This window comes from Aethalodelphis obliquidens, unplaced genomic scaffold (genome assembly GCF_003676395.1).
Source record: "Aethalodelphis obliquidens isolate GAN/ISIS:26980383/991018 unplaced genomic scaffold, ASM367639v1 scaffold5, whole genome shotgun sequence".
Lineage (NCBI taxonomy): Eukaryota > Metazoa > Chordata > Mammalia > Artiodactyla > Delphinidae > Aethalodelphis > Aethalodelphis obliquidens.
The window spans coordinates 46,827,372-46,851,403 of NW_020837949.1; the positions used below are offsets into that span (position 1 = coordinate 46,827,372).

Sequence of the window (24,032 nt, forward strand, 5' to 3'; positions counted from 1 at the left end):
ATACTTGGTCCCTCAGTTTCTTAGTCTCCTCTCATTTAGTGATCTTGTTCTCTTTACCTTAGCTGCTTATTCCCATTACCCCCTGCAAAAAAGCCAGCAATTACTCCACAATCTCAGATTCAACAGATTCAAACGTCTTCCCCCAGCTGCCACCTCCCTTCCTCCCAGCTCACTTCTCTGAATTACAGTCCTGCAACCCCATTGTCTTTCAGTCCACGGATCCTACTACCTCTTCATGGTCCCCTACCCCTGCAGGTCTTAATTTCTCTAATTACCCAACATAAACCCAAGCTCAGTCATTACATACATTCCCCACCTACGGCCCCCCTTTGCACCTCCTCCAACTCCTTTGGCCAAACCACAGTCCTGGCTAGATGCCCCTCTCTACCACTCCATGCCTGCCTTTGTGCAGCTCAACATGGCCTGAGAAAAGCACACAACTATGCTGACTGCTCTCACCTTCAGCTGATGACCAGGTTTTCAATGTCAGCAGTCCAAAGATAACTTCCACCAGTTCCAAGCGCCTGGGTGTATGTCCATATCCTCTGCCCTGTCTCCTCGTACATGGGTGAGTGGTCAATGATCGTGTTACGGTAACCCTTCCCCACAAGACTCACTCCCGCAGTCGGGGCCTTTGGGCTCACTGTTTCCTCTACTTGGAAAGTTCTTTTCCTAGATGTCTTCCGGGCTTGCTTCCTTCCTTCCAATAGGTCTTTACTCAAATGCCACCTTCTAAGTGAGACCCGTTTCCTCCTCTCTGCAGTGTCCCCCACACCCACCACCCAGGCACACACACCCCACAGGCACCCACGGCACTTCCTGTACCCTTCTCCTTGTTAGTTTTCTCCTTAGCCCTTATCATTCTCTAATACACTGCATATTTTACCTGTGAATGCTTGTTTATCGTACCCTCTAGAATATAAGCTCTATGAGGGAGCATTTTCGGCCTGCCTTGTTCACTGCTGTTTCCCCAATGCCTTGGACAGTGTCTATAGCGCAGAGAAGATGTGTGGGAAGTGGTTGTTGAATGAAACAGTTATTGAATAAATGAAATGACAAATGCCTGTATATTTTTACCCACCCTGATGTTTTCCTCCTTCCTTTCTCCCCTCTCTCCCAACCTAGTTACTGGATAAGCTGCTAGATGGTGAGTTAATAAGCGAGCCTTCCTACTTCGAGAATGTTACAGGATGTTCTAATTACTACAACCTTTTGCAGTGCACGGTAATGACAACAATTTTAAAAAACATAATAGTGTTTACTTAAAACTTCTGGCAAAACCAAACTTCCTCCAATTTAAGAGATAGGAGAGCTGACTTTACACTAGACAAACATGTCCAAACCCTATTGCATTATTTGGTATACTAATCTATAGGATTTTTTACCCTGCCAGTGTTGTATACATTATAATCTGACCATTGAGAGTGTGTGATATTCCAGATAACTCAAAAAAAATCTCCGATTAACACAGTTTCCCCCCACTAGAGCTTGTTATACAGAAGTTCTTTTGTGAAGGAGACAGGCCAGGGTTGCAGTTCTGGGTATCAGGTCCCAGAGCTCCAATCCTGTAGTGAGTTTCTTGAAAATGCCCACATTATTTGTTCTGTACTTAAGACAGCTTGGATAACCCAAACTGCCAAAGCCTTTATGAAAATATTTGCTTTGTCTTACTTTTAACTTAAGATGTTTCATGCATTCAGTACGGCCCTCACTTCAAGCCCTCTGGAATATTTCTCAAAGTATTCACATAGTTTCTTTCATAAAAGTGGGCCAAAATTTGATGCCTTTTGGGTAGAATTAATCAAATAAGATAGAGGGAGCCAGACTGGGGATTTGAATTTGTATAACCATGTCTAGTGGATATCATAATACATTCTGTTTTTAAAATTGTCTTACTTATTAACTATTTTGTAAATAAAATATAAAGCTAATTTCAATGGAATTTGCCAACCCTGTGGTTTTGGATTTAGATTCTACCAAGAGAAAAACATATGCTAGGCAATAAAGAAGCAAAATTTGTGATTAATTTTTTTTCTTTACAAAGAGAATGTATTCACAGTTAGCAAAAAATATTGATGATTCACAAAATTGTTGATTTCAAACTCTTTTTTTTATCCTTTTGTAACTTTTTAAAAACAGCATTTACTCCTTTTTTTTTTTCTTTTAGCGTAATGAATCTTACAGAGACTTTTATGCAGTATTTTAAAAAAATAAGGCTCATGGACAACTTCTCTTTTGTCTTATGTCCTTCATAAGGTATCATCTGTTCTTACACTTGATATATTTTCCTCCTTAAATTGTGGTCAGCTGATTATTTTGTGTGTGTGGTTTTAATAAACGGCAGAACATGAAAAAGAAATCCTCAGCTTTTAATCCACCACATCACCTCCCTGGCCCCTTGTGGTGCATTTCACCTTCTTTTCCGAGAGCCTCCAACAAGGAGCAAATTGATTTTGATAATTTCGCCTCTTCATTTTTCCTATTTTTGCCTTGAATGGGGTTTTTAATTGGAGTTACAGATCACAAAAGTTTTGTTGTTACAAAAAGGAAAAATCCAGCATTTGCAAATTGGATACTGGCTCCAAGAGTATCAGGTCATCCAGATTTGCTTGGTAAAATTGAATTTCCCCAACCCCCCAAGTTAAAACATTCAGGGTAGAGACCAGTTAATAGTGGTGTCACATCTTGTTCATTGTGATACATGTCAGGAGAAATTTGAAGCTTTCCCCAGAGTACTGTTCCCACCACCCACTCGTTTTCCCTAATATTTTTCTGATGCCAGGAACCTGAGGACCAAAGTTACTACGGGAAATTTTTGTCCCTCCCACAAGTGAGACAAGCCATCCACGTGGGAAACCAGGCTTTTAGTGATGGATCCAAAGTTGAAAAGTACTTGCGAGAAGATACAGTAAAGTCAGTGAAACCATGGTTAACTGAAATCATGAATAATTATAAGGTAAGAGACTTAACTTTAGTTACTGTCTATTTTAGGAACTTTTCAGATCACCCAAAGCAGAAGTGACCTTCTTTTATTCTTAATTTGACTCCTGCCTTTTTTTACTTTTATGATATCTTACAAATGTAAGTAACAACTGCTGCATTGTTTGATTTCTTTGAATTAAAAATTTTATTTTTTTCCTTCTAATTAAATCACTTTCCCCCGAAAGTTCCTAAAAATGAAATTCTCTTTGGCACATGACACCTCTCATCATTTCTTGAAAATAGACAGAGAGCAGAGCCGAGAAGATGACTGACCTTGTGTAAGCCAATTTTCCCTTATTGTTTGCTTTATTATGTTAATCCCAATGAAGTCAGGGATAAATGAAATCAACTGGTTATTCCAAAAATGCTTTTTGCTTGATAATTGCATTCATTCACGTTGCTCAATCACAGTTTCTTCAGGGCCGCTTTAAGCCAAACGTTGTGCTAGTCTGTCAGGTTGAAGCATTGAATGAGACAATGTCCCTGTTTCGAGGCATGTAAAGTCAATCACTGTGTTATCTGACTGAGATGTTCTGCCTGATTTGCTGCTGGTGGTACCAGAGGTTCAAGCAAAGGAACTGTGGACCCTCGAATTCTCACTGTGAGGGAAGGACACCATGAGCAGGTGACAGGGAGACAGTCATCCTGTGCAATTCTTTCCCCTTTATTTCTCTTCTTACCTCCTCCTCTGATCCTCCAGGACTGTTAGCATATGTCCTAGGCATGGTCTGGGGGTAGCTCAACAGGATAAGTGTGTTATGATAGAGAAGATCACCACCAGAGGTGATCCACTTTCTCTCTGTTTCCTGGCAGAGGCAAGAGTAATGTTTGGAATGAACAAAAAACAGGGCAACCAGTAACCAGCACATGAATCAGACAAAAGGCAACCTCTCCTCAAGATACTTTATTTCTATCTGTCCAAAAATTGTCCTAATATACTGCTTTTATTTGAACCAGACTCTTTACTGCCATTTTCTGACATAAGGAAAACACATTTCAGCAATGTCTAAGTTAGGAATAGTGTATCTTGGGATTGTTCAGTGCACAACCTTCAGTACTACCCAGGGAGCCCTTGACCTAATACACCCTTACTAGATTGTGTTTTAGAATATGCCCGACCTAGAAGACCTATTTTCTGATCCTGCCTCTAGTGCACAGAGTTTGAATCCTAGACATACAATTTTTTTTTTTTTTTTTGCGGTACACGGGCCTCTCACTGTTGTGGCCTCTCCCCTTGCGGAGCACAGGCTATGGACGCGCAGGCTCAGCGGCCATGGCTCACGGGCCTAGCTGCTCTGCGGCATGTGGGATCTTCCCGGACCGGGACACGAACCCACGTCCCCTGCATTGGCAGGTGGACTCTCAACCACTGCGCCACCAGGGAAGCCCTAGACATACAACTTTTATTCAAAATAATCTAAGGCCAATGGCATGCAGAGTCTACACACCCATTATATACCTGCAGAACTTCATGAAATACTTACTTTGTAGGCAAGAAAGGGCCTAACTAGATGAGGTCAGGATTTCAGCCACTCTTGTGTTTGGTTCTGTGAGGGAAATGTAGTGGCCCTTAGTGCTTGCCTGCTTGGAGCCTTCTCTGAGCACCTTCAGGTTGTCCTCTTCTCTGAGGTCTCAGACCATGTGCTCTCTACTGCTGTGGTCACACTTAGCACACTGTACTGCCATTGTGGGCTGTCAGTCATAGCACCAGCCTTGAGCAGATGTCAGTAACACATGAATGAATGAATGAATGAAAATTCAGTTCTATAAATTAGTGGTCTATCAAAAATATATCTAATAAACTTGTTCATAATCCATCAGGTATTTATTATCCACAAATTTATTAAACCAAAAAGAGCTTAGCACTTATGTTTTCAAGATGTAAACACTGGGCTATAATGTAACATTAAGGAATGCAAAATGGTTTTTTTGAGTGGAGAGCAGATAAGGAAGTTCCCATGTATATTTTTCTGTGCCCTTGCAAGATAGGTTTTCTCACTGTATAAATTTAACTAGAGTATGATTGCTTTCTCAGCCAAGTGAGGATAGCGTGAGACATATAGTTCACCTGATGGTGTAAACTCTCCTGGTATTGGCTGATCGCCATACAGTGTCCACTTGCTTGATAAGGGAGAATATGCTGATTAAAAATGAGCCTGCACCTTGATATTTAAAGATATCTGTTTCTGTTTCCCATGTATCCTAAACCTATCAATGTGAATTCCAGTGAAATCAGAATGTTTTCTAAACTTTCAAACTCTGAATCAGTTGTCAGAAAAAGAGAATAGATTAGTGGTGCAGATAAACCATGTTTCCAGAAAGAAAGAGAATAAAGTATGCAGTCAGTCTGAGAGCAGACCAAAAAGTGGCTGTTGCTGAAACAGACCGCATATCCATGGCTACAGCTGGCATAGCCCACAGGGCAGCGATTATCCTTGGCTTGTCTGTTAATGGTGGTGAACCTCAATGTGTATGCAGTGGAATCAGAACAATCTAGGTTGGCTTAAAACATTAGTACCCTCAAGGTTATATTTATGTAAGACTCAGTAGTAATTTGTCATAGAAAATAGTGCACATGCTTCTATTCATAGGAACATGGAAGTCTCTTTCTAGTACTAGATTCATTTTATGCAATGTGGGATATCTGATGGGCTGAGGAAGACCTTCATCAGTTTCTGGAAACTAATAGAACTAAAAGAACAAGGGTGTAGTACATCAGTTTCTGTACAGACTATGTGAAAACATAATCCTTTTCTTGTAAAGACCTACAGGGGATGTGTACTCAAAGTCATCCTCTTTTCAGTAATTTCAAATATTTAGGTGGTAAATTGAAATATCATTTTAGCAGTTTCCAGAACAACTAGAGTGAGAAATAATCTGTTGGACTATTGGAATTCATGATTAAATCAGATCATGGTTAAATATTATCACGATTTCTAGGAGTTACCTGGGTCCATAGCACATGGTGGTTATAAGCATGGGTTCTCACGTTAGACATTTTGAGTTTGAATTCTGTTTCCACTATTCACTGGCTATGTTCCTTTGGGGGAGGATACTTAAAACACTCTGTGCTTCAGCTTCCTCATATGTGAAATGGGAATAATAATGGTACTTACAGGTGAGTTCTTATGAGGTTTAAATAGATTATGTAGATAAAACACTTAAAACAATGACTGGTGCTTAGAAAGTGCTTGAAAATATAAGCTATTACTGATGATGTTCAGCACATTTCAGCAGAAGCCTTTAAACACCTGCTACATACAAAAGTTATACAAAAAACCATGGAAAACACAAAAGTAAAAAAGACTTGACAGACTTCTGGTTTCCAGTCTGGCATGTCAGGAACTTGGAAGTTACCATTCTGTCCTAACAACAAGTAAAAAGCTGAACAAACTGAAAAAGCAACAACTCCTCTTAGACCTGTGAGAGAAGTGAAGTCATCACAGGGCAAACTACTTCACAAACAGGAGAGACCGACAGGTGGGTACAGGGAATCACTTTTCTAAGCAGAAATCCATGAGCAGAAACCTCCACAAGAACCAGTGCCAGGATAGGAAAACCTGAGCTGTAATTCATGAATTACTGGAGGCTCAGTGGGGATAAGCCTGAGACTTAAAAACTCCAGGGGAATCCAGTCATGGGAGGAAGCCCCCACTTTTGTAGTTTTATCTCCAGGAGTTCTGCAGTGTCTTCACAGTGAATACTGGTGAAAAATCCCTTCTGCTTATGGCAGGAGGAGGTAAAAGTAACCACCTTGAAATACACCAGAGCATTTTGTTTTTTGTAACAAGGCCTGCCCTCAGAAAGCTATTTTACCACAGCCTAACCCACTGATGGGTTATCAGAGCCTGATCTACCTGTGGGAAGGGAAATACTCAACTTCAGCTCTAGACTTCCATGTGGGGGAAAGGAAACACCCAATTCCAGCTGCCTTTAGCTATGCTGTCCCACCTAAGAGGTGAGGGGGAGCAACTGCAAAGCACTGGTGAGGTTCGCAGTCCAGGGGCATAGGCTCCTAAAAGACTGAGACCTAATCCTAGGACTCTAGTGTGCTTCCCATCCCCCACATCTTACCACCATGTTACAAAAGGGTTATTTACCACAGTACCCTGTATCCATCCAGTGCACCATGTACATCTTTCAACAAAAAATTACTAGGCATACTAAAAGGCAAAAACCACACTTTAAAAAGACTGAACGAGCATTAGAACCAGAGTCAGATAGGACAGGGATGTTGAAATTATCAGACCAGGAATTTTTGCAAACTATGATTAATATGCTAAGGGCTTCAGTGGAAAAAGTAGGCAACATACAATAATAGATGGATGATGTAAGCAAAGATATGGAAATTCTAAGAAAGAATGACAAAAGAAATGCTAGAAATCAAAAACTGTAACAGAAATGAAGAATGCCTTTGATGGGCTCTTTAGTAGACTACATGGCTGAGGAAAGAATTGCTGATCTTGAGGATATGACAGTAGAAACTTCCAAAACTGAAAAGCAAAGGGAACAGAGACTGAACAAAACCAGAAAATCCAAAAACTGTGGAACAACTATAAAAGATGTAACATATGCATAATGGGAATACCAGAAAGAAAAGAGAGAAAGGAACAGAAACAAAATCTGAAGAAATAATGATTGAGAATTTTCCCAAGTTAATGTCAGACACCAAACCACAGATCCAGGAAGCTCAGAGAACACCAAGCAAACAAATGCCAAAAAACGACACCTAGGTATATCATATGTAAACTTTAGAAAATCAGAGATAAAGAAAAAAATCTTGAAAGAAGCCAGAGAGGGGAAAAAACACCTTACCTATAAAGAAGCAAAGGTACGAATTACATCTGACTTCTCCTCAGAAACCATGCAAGCGAAAAGAGAATGAAATATCTGAAGAGTTGAGAGAAAAAAAGTCACCAACCTAGGATTCTGTGTCCTATGAAACTATCCCTCAGAAATGGGGCAGAAATAAAGATGTTTTCAGACAAGTACAAATTGAAGGAATTTATTGCCAGTAGACCTACCTTGCCAATTATGTTAAAAGAAGTTCTTCACAGGGAAGGATAATGTTATAGATCGGAAACTCAGCTCTATATAAAGAAAATAAAAGTATTGGAGAATGAGTAAGTGAAGATGGCATGATTGTCTATGTAGAAAATCTGAAAGAATCAATAGAAAACTCCTGGAACTAATAAGTGATTATAGCAAAGTTGCAAGATACAGAGTTAATATACAAACACCAATCACTTTTCAATATACCAGCAATGAACAAGTGGAATTTGAAATTAAAAATCCAAAACTGGGACTTCCCTGGTGGCGCAGTGGATAAGACTCTGCGCTTCCAATGCAGGGGACCTGGGTTCAATCCCTGGTCAGGGAACTAGATCCCACATGCATGCTGCAACTAAGGGTTCACATGCCACAACTAAGCAGCTGGAGAGCTGCAACTAAAGGAGCTCTGGAGCTGCAGCTAAGACCTGGTGCAACGAAAGAAATAAATAATTTTAAAAAAAAAATCCAAAGCCATTTACATCAGTACCAAAACTATTGAAATACTTAGGCATAAATATAACAAATTATGTACAAACCTATATGCAGAAAACTACAAAAGTTTGATGAATGAAATCAAAGAACTAAATAAATAGAGAGATATTCCATGTTCATGAATAGGAAGGCTTAATATTATCAAAGTGTCAGTTCTTCCCAACGTGATCTACACGTTCAATGAAATCTCAACCAAAATCTCAGCAAGTTATTTTATGGGTATTGGCAAACTAATTCTAAAGCTTATATGGAAAGGCAGAGACTCAGAATAGCCAACTCAGTATTGAAGGAGAAGAACAAAGTCAGATGAATGACACTTCTTGACTTGGAAACTTAATATAAAACTGCAATAATTAAGACAGTATAGGACTTCCCTGGTGGCGCAGTGGTTGAGAGTCTGCCTGCTGATGCAGGGGACACGGGTTCGTGCCCTGGTCCGGGAAGATCCCACATGCCGCAGAGCGGCTGGGCCTGTGAGCCATGGCCACTGAGCCTGTGTGACCAGAGCCTGTGCTCCGCAACGGGAGAGGCCACAACAGTGAGAGGCCCACGTACCACACACACACAAAAAGACAGTATAGTATTGGCTAGAGAACAGACAAATAGATAAATGGAAGAGAATAGAGAGCCCAGAAATAGACTCACATAAATATAGTCAGCTGATCATTGACAAAGGAGCAAAGGCAATACAATGAGCAGCGTCACTTATGAGCATATATGTACAAATCCTAAACAGAATATTAATACAACCTAATCCACCAGTGAATAAAAAAGATCAGGTTGGGTTGATCCCATGAATGCAAGGATATTTTTGTATTAGAAGTTCTATCATGTAATTTACCACCTAAAATGTTAAAAGAGAAAAATTTTCTATCTTAATAGATGCAAAAAAGTGGATTTGATAAAATTAAAACCCACTTAGGATAAAAATTTTTAGCAAACGAGGAATAGTAGTATCTGTATTGATTTCCTATGCTTGCTCTAATGGATTACCACAAACTTGATGGCATAAACTACAAAAATTTATTTTCTCGCAGTTCTGGAGGTTAGAAATCCAAAGTCACTTTCACTGGGCTGAAACCAAGGTGTCAATAGGGTGGCTGTAATGGGATAATCCATTCCAGCTTCTGGTGGCTGTTGGCCTTCCTTGGCTTGTGGCCATATTATTCTAACATCTGCCTCTGTGGTCACATTGCCCTCTCCTCTTCTGTGGTCAAATATCGTCTGCCTCCCTCTTAGAAGAATACATGAGATTGCATTTAAGGACCTCCTAGATAATCTCCCCATCTCAAGATGCTTAAGTTAATCACACATGCAAAGTCTCTATTTTTTAAATTAATTAATTAATTTATTTATTTATTTATTCTGCATAAGGTAACATTCACTGGTTCCAGGGATTAGGACTAGATATGTTGTGACAGGGCATTATTTAGCCTACCATAGTATGGGACTTTCTTGACCTAATAAAAATCTACCAGTAAGCATTATTCTGTTCTATAAAACATAATATGCATTCCCTTTAAAGTCAGAGTTCATGATGATGTAAACAAATAAAAAAAAATGAATGGGAGAAAAATCCAATTAATAAGTGTGTAAGAAATAATGGAATAGAAAATCATTATTTGACAAATAGGACAGTAATAATTGCTTCAAGAAAGAATCATCAGTGGATACTAACATCAGTTAGTGAAAGTATGATGAGAATCAGAATGTTTACATAGCCTCAAAGTATCCTCCTTCAAAATATTTATGATGAAGGGGAAAATAGTAGCTTTATAGTGGAGAAGTCTGGCATATGAACCAAAGGATCTAAGTTAACATCACCAGTAATGGGACAAATCAACACTTGTGCCTCCTGATATGTTGCACTGAGAAGGACACAACAACACTAATGTGTGTTGCCAAAAATGAATGAATTTGATCATGAGGCAACAGCAGACGAACTCAAATTAGGGGACAAAATTTAGCCACAAAATAACTGGCTGGTACTTGTCAAAGGATATGAATGACACACACATACCTACACACACACAAACACTGAGGGATTAAGGAGACTTTACAACTAAATATATATAACATGTGACCTTTTATTGCATCCAGGATCAGAAAAAGGTTATTAAGGGACAAGTGGAAATTTTTTAATAAAATCTGTAGCAAGAAAATAGTATTATATCACTGTTAATTTTCTGGTTTTGATGATTGCATGGTGGTTATTTAAAACATTAATATTTTGAAGGCTACATAAAGAGTATGCAAGATTTCTTTATACTATTTCTTTAGCAGCTTGATTGAAGATATAATTCGCATAATACAGAATTCACCCATTTAAAATGTTCAAGTCTGTAGTTTTTTGTTTGTTTTTTGTTTTTTGTGGTACGCGGGCCTCTCACTGTTGTGGCCTCTCCCGTTGTGGAGCACAGGCTCCGGACGTGCAGGCTCATGGGCCTAGCCGCTCTGCGGCACGTGGGATCTTCCCAGACCGGGGCACGAACCCATGTCCCCTGCATCAGCAGGTGGACTCTCAACCACTGCACCACCAGGGAAGCCCCAAGTCTGTAGTTTTTTAAATATGCACAAGTTTTTGCAACCATCATCACTGTTTAATTTTAGAATATTTTTGTCATGTTCTCCCCAAACCCCTTATGCTTTAGCAGTAATTCCCATTTTCTCCCTCCCTCCACCCCCTGGAAACCACTAATCTACTGTATGTGTGGATTTGCCTGTTTTGGATATTGCCTATAAATGAAATGGTATTATATAGTGGTTCTCTCTGTGGGGTAGACAGACGGGGGTGGGGATAGGGGAGAAGTTCACTGGGTAGATTCAATGATATTGGTACTATACTAGTTCTTAAGGTGGCTGGTGCATCTGTGAATGTATATTTATTCTTATACTTCCTAACCTACAGATATGTTATAATACATTCTTTGGTGTATATATAATATATACAATAAAATTTTGAAGGAGGTAGACTGTGATTAGTGCTTTGCAGAGATTTAATTGACCATGTTGTGAGCATGTGGACTGCTTAGTATGGCCATGACTTTAAAGTCCCTCAGCATACTTCAGAGAATTATGAGGCATTGTGGTGGAGGCAAGGACACTGATCTGCTCTCACAGAGAATTCCATCAGTTTTCCTCGCTGGTAGACATTGATTACATAATCCAAAATAGCAGGTAATTAAAATAATCTTTTTCTACCTGGCTCTCTATGCTCATTGGTGGGTAGCCAATTTACTTGCAAATTATGTTACAACTCCCTGATGGTGATGTTAAAATATGTTCGGTGTCAGAAGTCAAGCTGCCTGGAATTGAAGTTCTCCCTTTCACTTCCTAATCTGTAAAATTCTATCTCATAGACAACAAACCGAGTAAGGGCAGCCATCTTACCTTCTTGTTCACCACTCTGTACCCAGGGCCTACCACTGTGCCTGGCACATAGTAGGCACTTAATAAACGTTAATAATGAAAGAAGAATTGTCTTGGGAACAAAGGAAGTAATAAAAGGCTTCACAGAGAGTAGATGTTGCTTAGAACATTTTACTTCCCTTAATCTTCTCTTTTCCTACCATTCTTAAACTGTTCTTCCACTTCAGCTGTGGTTCACTTTGCTCTCTTTGCATTAGAAGTGCCTGGGAAGCTTTAAAAAATACTTAATTACAACCCCCTCCACCAAAGGTTCTGATTTAGTTGCCTAGTATAGCAACTAACACATAGTAGTGTGCCGTAAACTTTGAAGAAAGGAAGGAGGGATGGAAGGAAGGAAAGGAGTGGGGAAAGGATAGAATGACAGAAAGAAGACAGATGATCTGTTCATTTACATCATAAGCTGTCTTTATAGTAAACTTATTTGAATTTTAGTAAGTGCAAATAATTCACCACTCCAGTTACTATTGATTATATTATGTATGTTATATTCCTTCCTCTTTTAAGCAGCATTTTTTAAAAAACAAAAACAAATACACTGATTGTAAGATGTATCCTGATTTTCAAAGTAATAAAATATAGTAGTGGGTGGATAGATAGATAGATAGATAGATGGACAGATAGATAGGGATAGGGCATCTCTAAAATCTAGGAAATGCAGCCCATACCCCATGAAAGCTATTGGTTTTGAGTCCCGTGTTCTTTGTAGAAGTCCCCCGGTCCTTAGTACTTTATGATAAAGAAGTTACATTTTCTTATGAAGATTCTTGCTAGAGATTCTGAATATGTTTCCAACCTCCATTTCTGTTTGGTTGCAGCTCTTGCCTTCCTAAAAATATATAAGCTATATTTTTAAAGACTAAGAGTACATGAGAGAGAGAATGTGAGTGTGTGTTTGTGAGTGTGTGTGTGTGTGTGTGTGTGTGTGTGTGTGTGGTGTATTTCCTGTATGAAACCATTATTTCAAAAAAACAGGAGCTACAGCTCTAGAGGCCATTTGGATCCAAAGCAAAATGTTGCCCTTGGATTGAGGTTGCCCTTGTTGCTAAGTTGTCTGGAAGGCCACTGATGTTTTAAGAGGTACCATCTCCAAAGGCTAATACCTCCATATGCTTTTGCTTTTAAAGGTTAAATTGCCCTTGGGTAGGGCTTAGTTTGCTGTGTTTAAAAGTTCATCTAGTCAGGAAATTGTACATATAAAGTTACATTTCCCTGTCACTTATCATTCTGCAGCTCATTAAGTTTCAACTAATTGCATCTTCAGAATTCAGGATCTTAATGCTTCTCAGCTTCACCACCAGACTGAAATCTTAACACCCAGGTCGTCAGGAGTTTTATTTACTTATCCTAGGCTATCAAAAGCTCTTCCTTTAGAAATGGGCAATTCCTGGCTAATGGATGTGACTTAGAAGTTTGAAAGGTAAATTTTTCTAGTAAATCTAAGTCATTTTAGCAGTCATTTTAATTGCTTGTGGCATTTTCCTTCATAACATCTTCTGATGGCAAAATGTCAATGGTGATAGTGCCAGGAAACTAGATTTGATAAATGTCTAGTGTATCAATAAAAATTTAACACTTAATTGGGTCCGATTCAACTGCTAAGTTGGACTCTGAGCTTCCATCGGACCGTGATGGGAAGAGTCTAGCTTTGTTGACTATAATCTGATATGATCACTTTTCTTTCAAACCCTTTGAAGACCGTAAAGAGAATGCCAGTACCATTCTGTGAAAAACTTCTGTGAGGAGGGAGTAGTTTTTAGGGAAGCATAACAGAAGAGAGGGAAGCTAATCCTGGGACATGTGTTTTATGTAATCATACTATCAATAAGCAGTCATCACTTTGCAGGCAAATAAAAATAGTATGCATTTGAAAATCAGTTACACTGTCGAGTTCCTTGTGAATTACTTTTACCTATTTTAGTTATAATCCAAGTGCAAGAACAGCAGTAATTGTTTTTTTTTTTTGCAGTACATGGGCCTCTCACTGTTGTGGCCTCTCCCCTTGCAGAGCACAGGCTCCGGACGCGCAGGCTCAGCGGCCATGGCCCACGGGCCCAGCCGCTCCGTGGCACATGGGATCCTCCCGGACCGGGGCACGAACCCGTGTCCCCTGTATCGGCAGGTGGACCCCCAACCACTGCGCCACCAGGGAAGCCCAGCAGTAATTTTTTTTAATGAGGCATGCTTCTCCTGGGCTTCTTTCATTTTTAAGCATTTCAATGAATAAAAGGAAAAAAGCATACCCATAAATTATTAAACAGATTTTGATTTCACCCCAAATTGCCATGCTATTGATGCCTTTTCTTGTTTGTCCTTTAAGCTGATGTTGGGATGAAATACTCAAATGAGAACCAGCATATATTTTTATTTACTCTTACTTATTTCTTTAAGCCATTTGATAATATATTCTGCTGTGTGAATTGGTTTATTTCAAATTGCTTTGCTTGTTGATGTGTTGTTTGAAGGTACCTCATGCTCAAAACATTAGAAGGTACGTTTGTGATTTATGGCAACATAAAAGTAGAATTTAATCTGGAGCCACCCAAATACAGCAGAGTTAGGGTGTTACAAGAAGAAAGATATTAAGTGGTGATACCATTTGTTATGTAGATTCCAGGGACCTAAAAATCAACAAGCTAAGAAACGCACATTTAAATCCAGTTGCTATGAAATCCAGCTGGTATGAAACACAGGCAATTACATCAGTTGACTTTACTTTGAAAAGATAAATACGGAAAGCGTGAGAAGAGTATTGCTTTCTGGAAACAATGAGGAATATCTCTTGTGCAATAACGTCACCACGCTGCAGTAGCTTCTCAGTCTTTATTTCTTGTGTCTTAGTATAACAGAAGATGCAAAACGATGCCAACATGTTCTAAAAGATTGGATTGTTGGAAACCAGTGGTCTTCAAAGTAGCGTGTGCCAACCACCGTCCCCTGGGGTGTGGGGGGAAAATAGTGTACATTAATATTTTATTTTTTAAAAAAAGGAAATTAAGAAATAAACTTTACTCGTGTTTAATGGATAGATTGGCACTAGGGCGCTTATTTGCTCTCTACGATAGTCACATCAGATGTGATAGAGCCAGGGTTTGGGTTTGGGTTTGGGTTTTCCTAATCATAGTTATCACCATCATCATTTAAGTCTGTTTGCCACAGGATCTGCCTCCAGGCCCAGGGCTCTTTGCACTGCAGTTTCCTCTGCTTCCATCTGAATGTGGATGACTCAATTCCGTAGCTTTTGGCCCTGGCCTTGTAGTCCAGTAAGGAGAGCAGCGTTCACATACTTCCCACTGCCTAAGGAAGCCACATTCACAACTCTCGGGCTCTTCCTAGGGGCTTTTCCCTACTGGATTTGCCTGGCCTGCACTGTAGAAGTCGTCCAACCCCCCCCCCCCCCCCCACAATGGGGCAGCCTGTGCTATCTACTTATTCGTTATGAGCGGCTCTCTAGTGTTGTCACTGGGTAACAGCACCCGGCACAGTGTCCTTGTGCCGAATGGCATGTGACTAAATGAAAACCAGAAGAACCTTCAACCAAGCTTTCGAAAGAATCGCTCTGGGCAGGAGCCCTTGACCTCCTCCGTCTTGATTTTCCTCACCTGGTGCTCCTTTCACTGCACCTTCAAGTCTGTTTCTTCAGCCCCCTGACAGTCCCCCTATTTGTTACAGGGATGTGTACAATCCTTTTGAGACCATTTGACGTTCTCTAGGAAGAAAAGGGAAAGGGATGCTTTCCTTACCAAATAAGGGGGAGTTGTGTTTGGGGGAGGAAAAAAACACCAAAAAAAACCCTAATTGCAGAGTAATGAGGGGACCTTGGTGAATATCACTATTGAGAGTATGGGGCAGAGAATCTTGCAACCTGACTGATACCAGGTTTTCCCATGTAGATGAAAACATAAAGAGGCCAGAGCACCACTCAGACTTTTAAAAAAATTTTTTGATAAAGAAAAGTAAGCTGTACAACGAGCCACTTGCTTTCTTTCGTGAGATCAGCCTGGCTGGAAGCTTTTCACTGACTTTGCTACTCACCTGGGGATTGATAACAACAGGTAGGAATTAGACTTGTAGAAGTGACCTCTCTGGCTCTTTGGATGAGGGCCTACTTACTGTCACTCTAGTCCTCTCCTAAGAGAAAGGCAAAGTAATCTTCATCCACAGAGAACTAGAATTTTCTCAAGCTAGAAGGAAAGTTTATTATGGGAGAAGTGAGTCGCAAAGTGAGCTGCACCTTGCTGCTTGGTGAGTACTCTACGACCTCTCTAAGGCCTCCCTTCCCACTGTTTATATTCCTTTGGGAGCTTCCAGCTTTTTCCAGGTGGTTTAGCATTCCTCCTGCAACAAGACCACTCTGCTCTCAGCTGGCCCTCAGGATAACTTCAGCAGGGAGATCATTCCCTGTCTTGCCTGGGCACAATGGGTAGTAGGGCAGCAGTGACACTGTTTAGTGGCAGGGGCTCAGCTTTCAGGTTTTGTTCACCCTCAAAATCCTTGGTGAATCCATTCAATTTTATGGCGACAACTATTGTTTTTTTGAACTTGAGTGATGTTGATAATGTTGGGGAACAGGGAGCTGGCAGGGGGACTTGATGGCAAGGGGTTTTCCTGTAGCTCCTACCTATTCCTGCTGTAATGATTGAGACTGTAGGAGCATCTTCCACTCCTCCATAGGAAATTCTTTCTGATTTGCTTAATCCAGCTTCATGAACTGCAGATCACTCCTCTAAGTGTGGCTGTCCTTGGAAGTTACTGCTGTCATCTGTTGACAAAGGGACCAATTTTCTTTGCAGGATATACCAAATCCAAGGTATATGGCTGCTGTCCAATAGAAATACAAGTCACATATAGAATGTCAAATTTTCTAGAAGGCACATTAAAAATATCAAAAGAAACGGATGAAATTAATTTAATAACATCTTTTCTTTAACCCAGTATATCCAATATGTTATCATACCAGCATTTAATCAATATTAAAAATTATTGAGAGATTATACATTCTTTTCTTTGTATTAAGTCTTCACAATTCAATGTGTATCTTAGAGCACATCTCAGTTTGGACTAGCTACATTTCAAGAGCTCACTGGCCACGTGTGGCCAGTGGCTACTGTATTGATGAGTGTGAGTCAATTCCTATAGACTTAACTATTATAAATTATAGCAATTCTTGTTTGCTTTTTGGGGCTGTTTCTTGTTGGTTTGGTTTATGTGCAAATGTGTACTGGTTAATTAAGTACATTTAATAATGTGGAAAGATAAAGAAATTGGTTCCTCAGCCCACTTTTTTAGTAGAGTGATAACATTGGCAAGCATGGGGCAGTGTTTGGAGAGGACCTTTGGCATGACCTTGAAGCTGACGTTCTGACAACCAGGGAGGACACTCCTCTCTGGAGAGACTTGTCTGGGGGAGAGGCAGGCCTGCTCCTGGAGCACTTTGAGTTCATTAAATCCAGTTACTGAGGATGGACAATAGGTGAGAGGTGATGGTTAGAGGTGAGGGGATCAGAAAAGGGCTATGAGAACAGACCGTGAAACAAGAAGCAGAGCAAAGGACTCCCTAGAGTGGGCCCCAGGACTCTTCTATTCAAATGGGAGGAAAATATTATTCTGGGTCATTATTAAAAGTCATGTTAATTATGCTGTTCTAGGTAGTTAAAATTTTTTCAAAGATCCCTGGGTTGGAGTGATGGCTCACTGGATTTTTTTCAAGTTGGCTTTGCTTCTTGTTCCATTCCGAAAGCAACTAAATTATTTAGAGTTAAGTTGCAAGAAAGCAGGAATAATTTTCTTAGTGTAATCACTGGACACTCACTATTATTTGTGTAACCACTGGACACTCACTCAAACTCCCTGCCCCACTCTCGTTTTTCTTTACTCATCTTGGCAAAACCAGCTGGTAGGGGAATGGCACGAACACGGGGGTGTTTATTCTAAGTCCATCTTCTCTCTTTCTTTGTCTTCCTTAAACTTGGAAGCAAAGTATGTCTCATTTGAAGAACGGCTTGGTTGCAGAAGTGACTACTGTTTCATTCAATGCTGGCATTATTTTTCTACCACAGTCTCCTCCAGGCAGGCCCAGGGGACTCAGGCTTCCTGAGTGTTATAGCCCTATATCCCTGCAAAGTCACCAGGAAGAAGTAGGGCCAAAAGTGCGAGTGACGGGCAACTGGGGCCCAGGCCTTGTCCCTGGAAGAATAACAACTCTGCCTCCAGTGGGGAAAATTGCTAAACGTTATACTATATAGCTGAAATTGTTTTTCTTTTGCAGCTGAGCTTTTGAGAAACCCTTGGGGATTGCCCTGGGTTGAGTTGGATATTAATGAAATTAATTCTCTTCTATTTGGGAGAAAGTTACTGGCGGGTCATGCTCATTGCTCCAGGCAGAGAGAACTCCTGGCTATGTTGGAGTTTGTAATAGAAGAATGATAGGTAAGGCAGCCAGAAGAGGAAGTGTGGGGGGGCTGCTTTGTAGGAGTTTCATTGATTTAGCATCTGTAGGGAAGGCTTCTTTTAAAAAAAATTTTTTTTTTTTTTTTTTGATTAGCGAACAGGAGAACATTCAAAACTAAGACAGACAGCAGCCAACTGGGAATGCTGTGCAGCCTGGAATAGCTTAGGCTGTTTCCCCAAACAGGAAACCACAAAATGTTAGAGATTAAGGTCACTGGATCATTGGGAAAAGAGCATAACTTTGTCTGCAAAGTATTATGATGGATTGTAAATGGGCCAAAATATAAGCATAAATCTTTCGTCTAAAAACGCAACAACAAAAATCCAGCCTTCTCACAAAAGCTCAGTTTGCTTTCCTGTTGTGCTGAGAGACCAAAGCCTCCTTCTGCGGCATCTCTGTAATTTTCCTAATAAGTAGGGGAGCTATCAGGGATTTAAAGAGAAATGCTTTGTGTTCTCCGTCAGCAACACGTGTGTTTCAGTTTGGATTTTTAAAAAGGTAAAGTTTAGACCAGAAAGTGGGCCTAATGTGATTTATTTTCAGGCTTATGCTTTAATACAGGCAACAATGAAAATATAACAAAATGCACATTTATATACATTTTCGCCCCAAACCCCTTCTTTCAAGTGTTCGCAGGCACCATCAAAAACACAGTTGTCTCTTTTCCCCTTTGAGTATCATCCCTTGTCCCCCAAACTTACTTGAAGTCAAAATCTGAGTTTAAAGGGTGTGGGATCTTCTTAGTTGAGTTGGCAGGTAAACTGGCGTGCAGCTGTCTTTAGCGGACACAATTGGTTGCTTTATATCTGCCTGGAAAATATTTATCCTTCAGAAGCTTATACTGTGTAAAATAAGGGTTAATCATCATCTGATTCTTTTCACTAGGTCTTTCCTAGAGGGAGGTTTTCTTGCTGAGAGGGTGAAATCCATGAAAAAACTACTGATTTATGTACATCCAGAACCTGAAAAGTTTATGGTTTGAAATGTTAAAATGATTTAGATTTTAGAAAGATTTAAGTGAAACTGACTCTTTTTAAGTCCTCTGTTTAAGGAAAACTTAGAGAACGAAAGAGTAAACTTGCTTTTCCTCTTTTGATTATTCACTATATTGAAAAGTTAAAAAAATATCTGGAGTATAAGGAGGACAGGGTCACATCTTTTCTTGTCTGTTCTCTTGGTGCCCATCCTTAGGCTCACCACAAAGATTTACTGTTGGATAAATAGAAATTTCACATGAGCAGATTAAACAAACAAACACACACATTCCATGTATAAGTGAACAGGAACTCTTTTCTCCAGCTCAGACAAAAGGCCACTTCCTTTCCATTTCACATGGAAGTGAAACTTAGCTGAAGAAAATGAAATGAATGAGTAGAGTTGGATTGAGACCTATTGATCTTTCTTTTCTACCCGTGACAGAGACATAGATACAGAGGAATATGTTTCTCTTCTAAGAAGAACGATAGCATAAGCATTGAATAAATGACAGCTGCCCTTGCACCTCTGTTGGGGGTGAGGGAAGGACACTCAGGAAGGGGTAGGACTGTGTCTTAGGGAGATAACTATTGCACAGCCTGCACTCATCGTAGCCGAGTGGAAATATAGTCCTGGCGTGGTCAGATGTCTGGGTATTTAAATGACAGCATCTAATTGCAAAAACAATAACAACACCATGTGGACCTAGATGAATGTATCTGCAAGCTAAATGCAGCCAATTGAAAACGTTTGCACACCACAATAGAAATTTATTTTTCAGATTATTCTTAATAAAGAGTAACAAAAACAATAATAAAACCTTGCTCTTCAGCTTATAGGATATTTTTATAACTAGTATCCCATGTGGTCCTCCCAAGAACTCTAGGATATAGATATTCCACTTCACAGAGGAGAAAATTAAGGCTCAGAGTGAGTAGATGACAGCTCCAAGGCACTCAGTAGCACAGGCCTTGGGAGACTGGGCCAGGGCTGGAGCTCAAGACTCCTGTCTGCAAGTGTCATACGACTTTTATAAGCCCCTGCCATTTGTTTTATGAAATTGATGACCTAGTGCAGTTACGTTAGAACTCTTGCCATCCTAAGCGTTATTCTAACTCTTACCTCCAAAATCACAATTGAAATCCACAGGTAACATCTCATTTGGAAATTGTGGAGCTATTTGAATAGCTATGTTGAATTATTCAAATGCAATAATAATAATAGCTCGTGTTAACTGAACACTTACTATGTGCCTGGGACACAAAGAGCTTACATGCATTATGTTGTGTAATTCTCTCATATATGTTTCTCTTCTATCCATTTTACAGATGAGGAAACTGACCTCTAGACAGGCTATGTAACTTAATCAAGATAATCCTGCTAGTAAGTGGCAGAGCTAGGTTCAAACCCAGCTACAGAGCCTGTGCTCTTAACTATAAACATGTATCCTTCATTCCAAAGAGTCATGCTTACATTTAAGTTTGCTCCTTGCATGTGTAATTACAAAGAATAAACCACCTGTTCAGTGTATTCTCTGGGCGGGGGAGCAGTGGAGGGAGCGGAATACACTGAGCAGTGTGGAAGAGGGGTTAGAAGCACACACTTTGGACTCAGGCAGATCTGAACTTGAATCTCTGTTACCAGCTGGCTCACCTCCCTGCATCTCTGTCCCTTTGCTCCTAAAATGGCATAAATAACACTTGCCTTCTGGGGGTGTTGTAAAATCATGGATATAAAATGCTTAGCACAGTTCCTGCAACATAATTAGAACAATGAGAGAGTTCTACTATTCCCAAATGTCCTTTTAAAAGCTATACTCTTAACCATACTTTTCTAGCATTTAGGTATGGGGAAATTCCTTGGGATGCTTCAAAATTACAAGTTCCTTTTAAAGGGTAATTTATAGACTTATGGCTCTGAGTACCAAGAAAAGACTGCTGAGACACCATGCCCAATATGTGTAAAATTAGTCATGAAAGGCATGCTATTTCATGCATTTGAGTACATAGAGTTCAGGTTTACCCTGGCTGGATTCCCTCCTACTCTTGGCCTTTGTCTAAAAGAGTGAGACTGACAACCAAGTATTTGACACAGAAAGACCATATGCATATTTTGGAGGTTTATTCTAGAAGAAGTTCTTTGTTGAGTCAGTCTTCCAAGTCATTATCACATTATCAACCTACTTGAAGAGGAGGACCATATTTACCTAACTCCCCCAATTTGTATCCAGTGCTGTGCTTAGAACCCTGTTCATATTTTCTCATTAATTCTCACTACAGTGAGATGTAGGTCTTACATCTACATGTTCAGGGAAGGCAACCACAACTCATGGAGGTTAAACCACATGTCCAAGAATTCCCAGTTACTGCATGCTGGGGCATGTGAGGCACTGGTCCAATGGTGTATGAGTTTGGATTTCATGCTTTTAGCAACAGCAGCAACTGTGGTTACTTGAAGCATGAAAAGAACTGGTCAGAAGACAGGATAGGTCACAGAATTCATGGACAAACTGAAGAACTAGAGTGAGGAAAGATAGGGACCAGGGAAAACTCTGGGGATCCAAGTAGCAAAACTAATGGGCAGACTCATCAGGGAACCCTGTGTCATTCTGTCCACAATCCGAATTCTAGGGAGAGAGCATTTGAGTGCCCTAGCTTAGGTCACATGCTCATCCCTTGCATAGAGGAGGAAGAACACTGATCGCCAGCCTCCACTAGGGCTGTATCCATTGAGGGAATGGGAATACAGTTACCAGGGGAAGGGGGAGTGGACCTGGGCCAAACAAAAGGGCAATCAGTATACAGCATTACAGAAAGCCTTTAAAGAGCATAATTGCCTGTACTCTACAAGTGTCCATATGTCTTATGGGGTGTCAGGCACCGTGCAAGGGCTGCAGGTGGAGTGAGGGCTAAGAGATCTCTCTTCTTCAGGAGCTGATGCTGTTCCACAGCTGCTTAATGAGGGCCAGTCCCTATAACAGAAGTCAGGCATCTGTTGCCAGCTGAGTAATGTTCTTGCACACATCCTGGTCCATAGAGTCAAAGTGAGGAATGAGAGATGTCTCCAGAGTTGGACAAACAGATGAGATTGTTTCTGAACCGGAGATGTGAACTATGTCTCCTTCTCCACCAACTCTCTGTTTCCTAAGGCTTGGAGTAGCACTTAAACATGTAGCTGTGGGGAGTCAGTAAATGCTTGCTGTTTGCAGGAATTTAGCTCCTTTCTTAAGGCGTTTTAGGAAGAAGTTTGGAATTGTGGGATCTAGGATGCATTCTGACACCTCCCTGTGTCACGATTTCCTTTACAGTAAAGTGGAGGCAGGCCCTGTAATACGTCTCATCCCCACCCTGTGAAGCTGGATGTGAATAAAGCTATGTGTACATGAAAACACTTTGGAAAGTAAAGAACATTAAAAAAATGATTTTCTCATCTCTTCCTTTTGGAAAAAAAAAGAGAGAGAGAGGGATGCTCGTAATCCAAATCGCCTAGTGCCATCTCTTGTAAATGCTTGAATTCTGGAATGAGTTTTTAAGATCATCTATGATTGAACTAAAGTTATGCTGTTTACCTAGTTGTCATGAAAAGAACTGAGAGCTGGTAATACTTGAGTTAGCACAAATTATTCCCCAATAAAGACCCATCTTTTGCCAAATTGAGGTGTCCAACCTCTTAGTGTTATTGTTCTTTTTATTATTTTTTCGTTTTGGAAGCCTCCCAACATACCCCCAAAACTTAGAAAATAGCCAAGTTAAAACAAATCGCCCATATTTTGACTACCTTAACTGCTAGTATTTTGATGTATTCTTTTCCCAAGTTTGAAGCATCCTTTTAAAATATAGTAATTATAGAGCATGAACAGTAGGATCATAGTTTTTCATTGATTTTTTTAATAAGTATTTTTCCGTGTCTTCGCATCACCATCAGTTTCAACAAACTAACCAGTCAGACCTCTAAGTAGTAAAAGAAAAGAAAATTCTCTAAAAAGAGTGCCTCTGCTCTTTAACTGAGGCCTCACAGCTGGCCAGAAAGGAAAGTGAGGACACTGGTTGCTCAGGGGTGTTCAGGGGTGCTGCCTGCTGTGTCCCTGGAAACCTGCTCCAACCAGCGCTTTCCCTGCCCCTTGTTTTGTTAGAGTCACTCCTGACAAGGGAAGCGTAGCTAAAAGCTGCATTCATTTCTGTCTCCACCTCTCTGTCTTTACACCCTGTTGCTTAAAATACCAGCAAGCCTCAGGGGAGGGTTTGCCCCAGACTGTCCCAGTTTTAGCCTGCAAGCCCTGCATCCTGGGAAACTCCTCCGTCCAGGGCAAACCGGGACAGATCACCCCACCAGGAAGAAGTGGGCGAATGTGTGCAGATCCTTCGTAAGTGGCCAACCCGTTGCGGTTTAAGCCTTGTCCTGGAACTTCTCTGTCACTCAGGATGTGGGTGGCCAACACGTGCCCTCCGGCTTCAGGACCACCCAGCCCTGTGCTACACCCACCTGGCTTCTCAGCTCACTGTCACCGGATCCTGGGATATCTCACCCACTCACCCAGCCCTGGAGGCACCCAACTGGGATATTCCTGTGGGGGCTGAAGAGAGTAAATGTGACATTTAGATAAAAATAGAAGCTCTGGAATTCTTATATTTGAGGCAGCCTTAAATGCCAGCTC

At 40.5% G+C, this 24,032-nt stretch overlaps 1 protein-coding gene across 1 annotated transcript in view; it reads left to right on the plus strand.

Moving 5' to 3' along the window:
• CPVL (carboxypeptidase vitellogenic like) overlaps positions 1–24,032 on the plus strand; it is a 113,291-nt gene that overhangs the window by 60,872 nt on the left and 28,387 nt on the right. The window contains exons 10-11 of the mRNA XM_027102309.1: positions 1,126–1,224; positions 2,783–2,956. Of these exons, the coding sequence (XP_026958110.1) occupies positions 1,126–1,224; positions 2,783–2,956 (273 nt within the window). The remainder of the gene's footprint in view (positions 1–1,125; positions 1,225–2,782; positions 2,957–24,032) is intronic.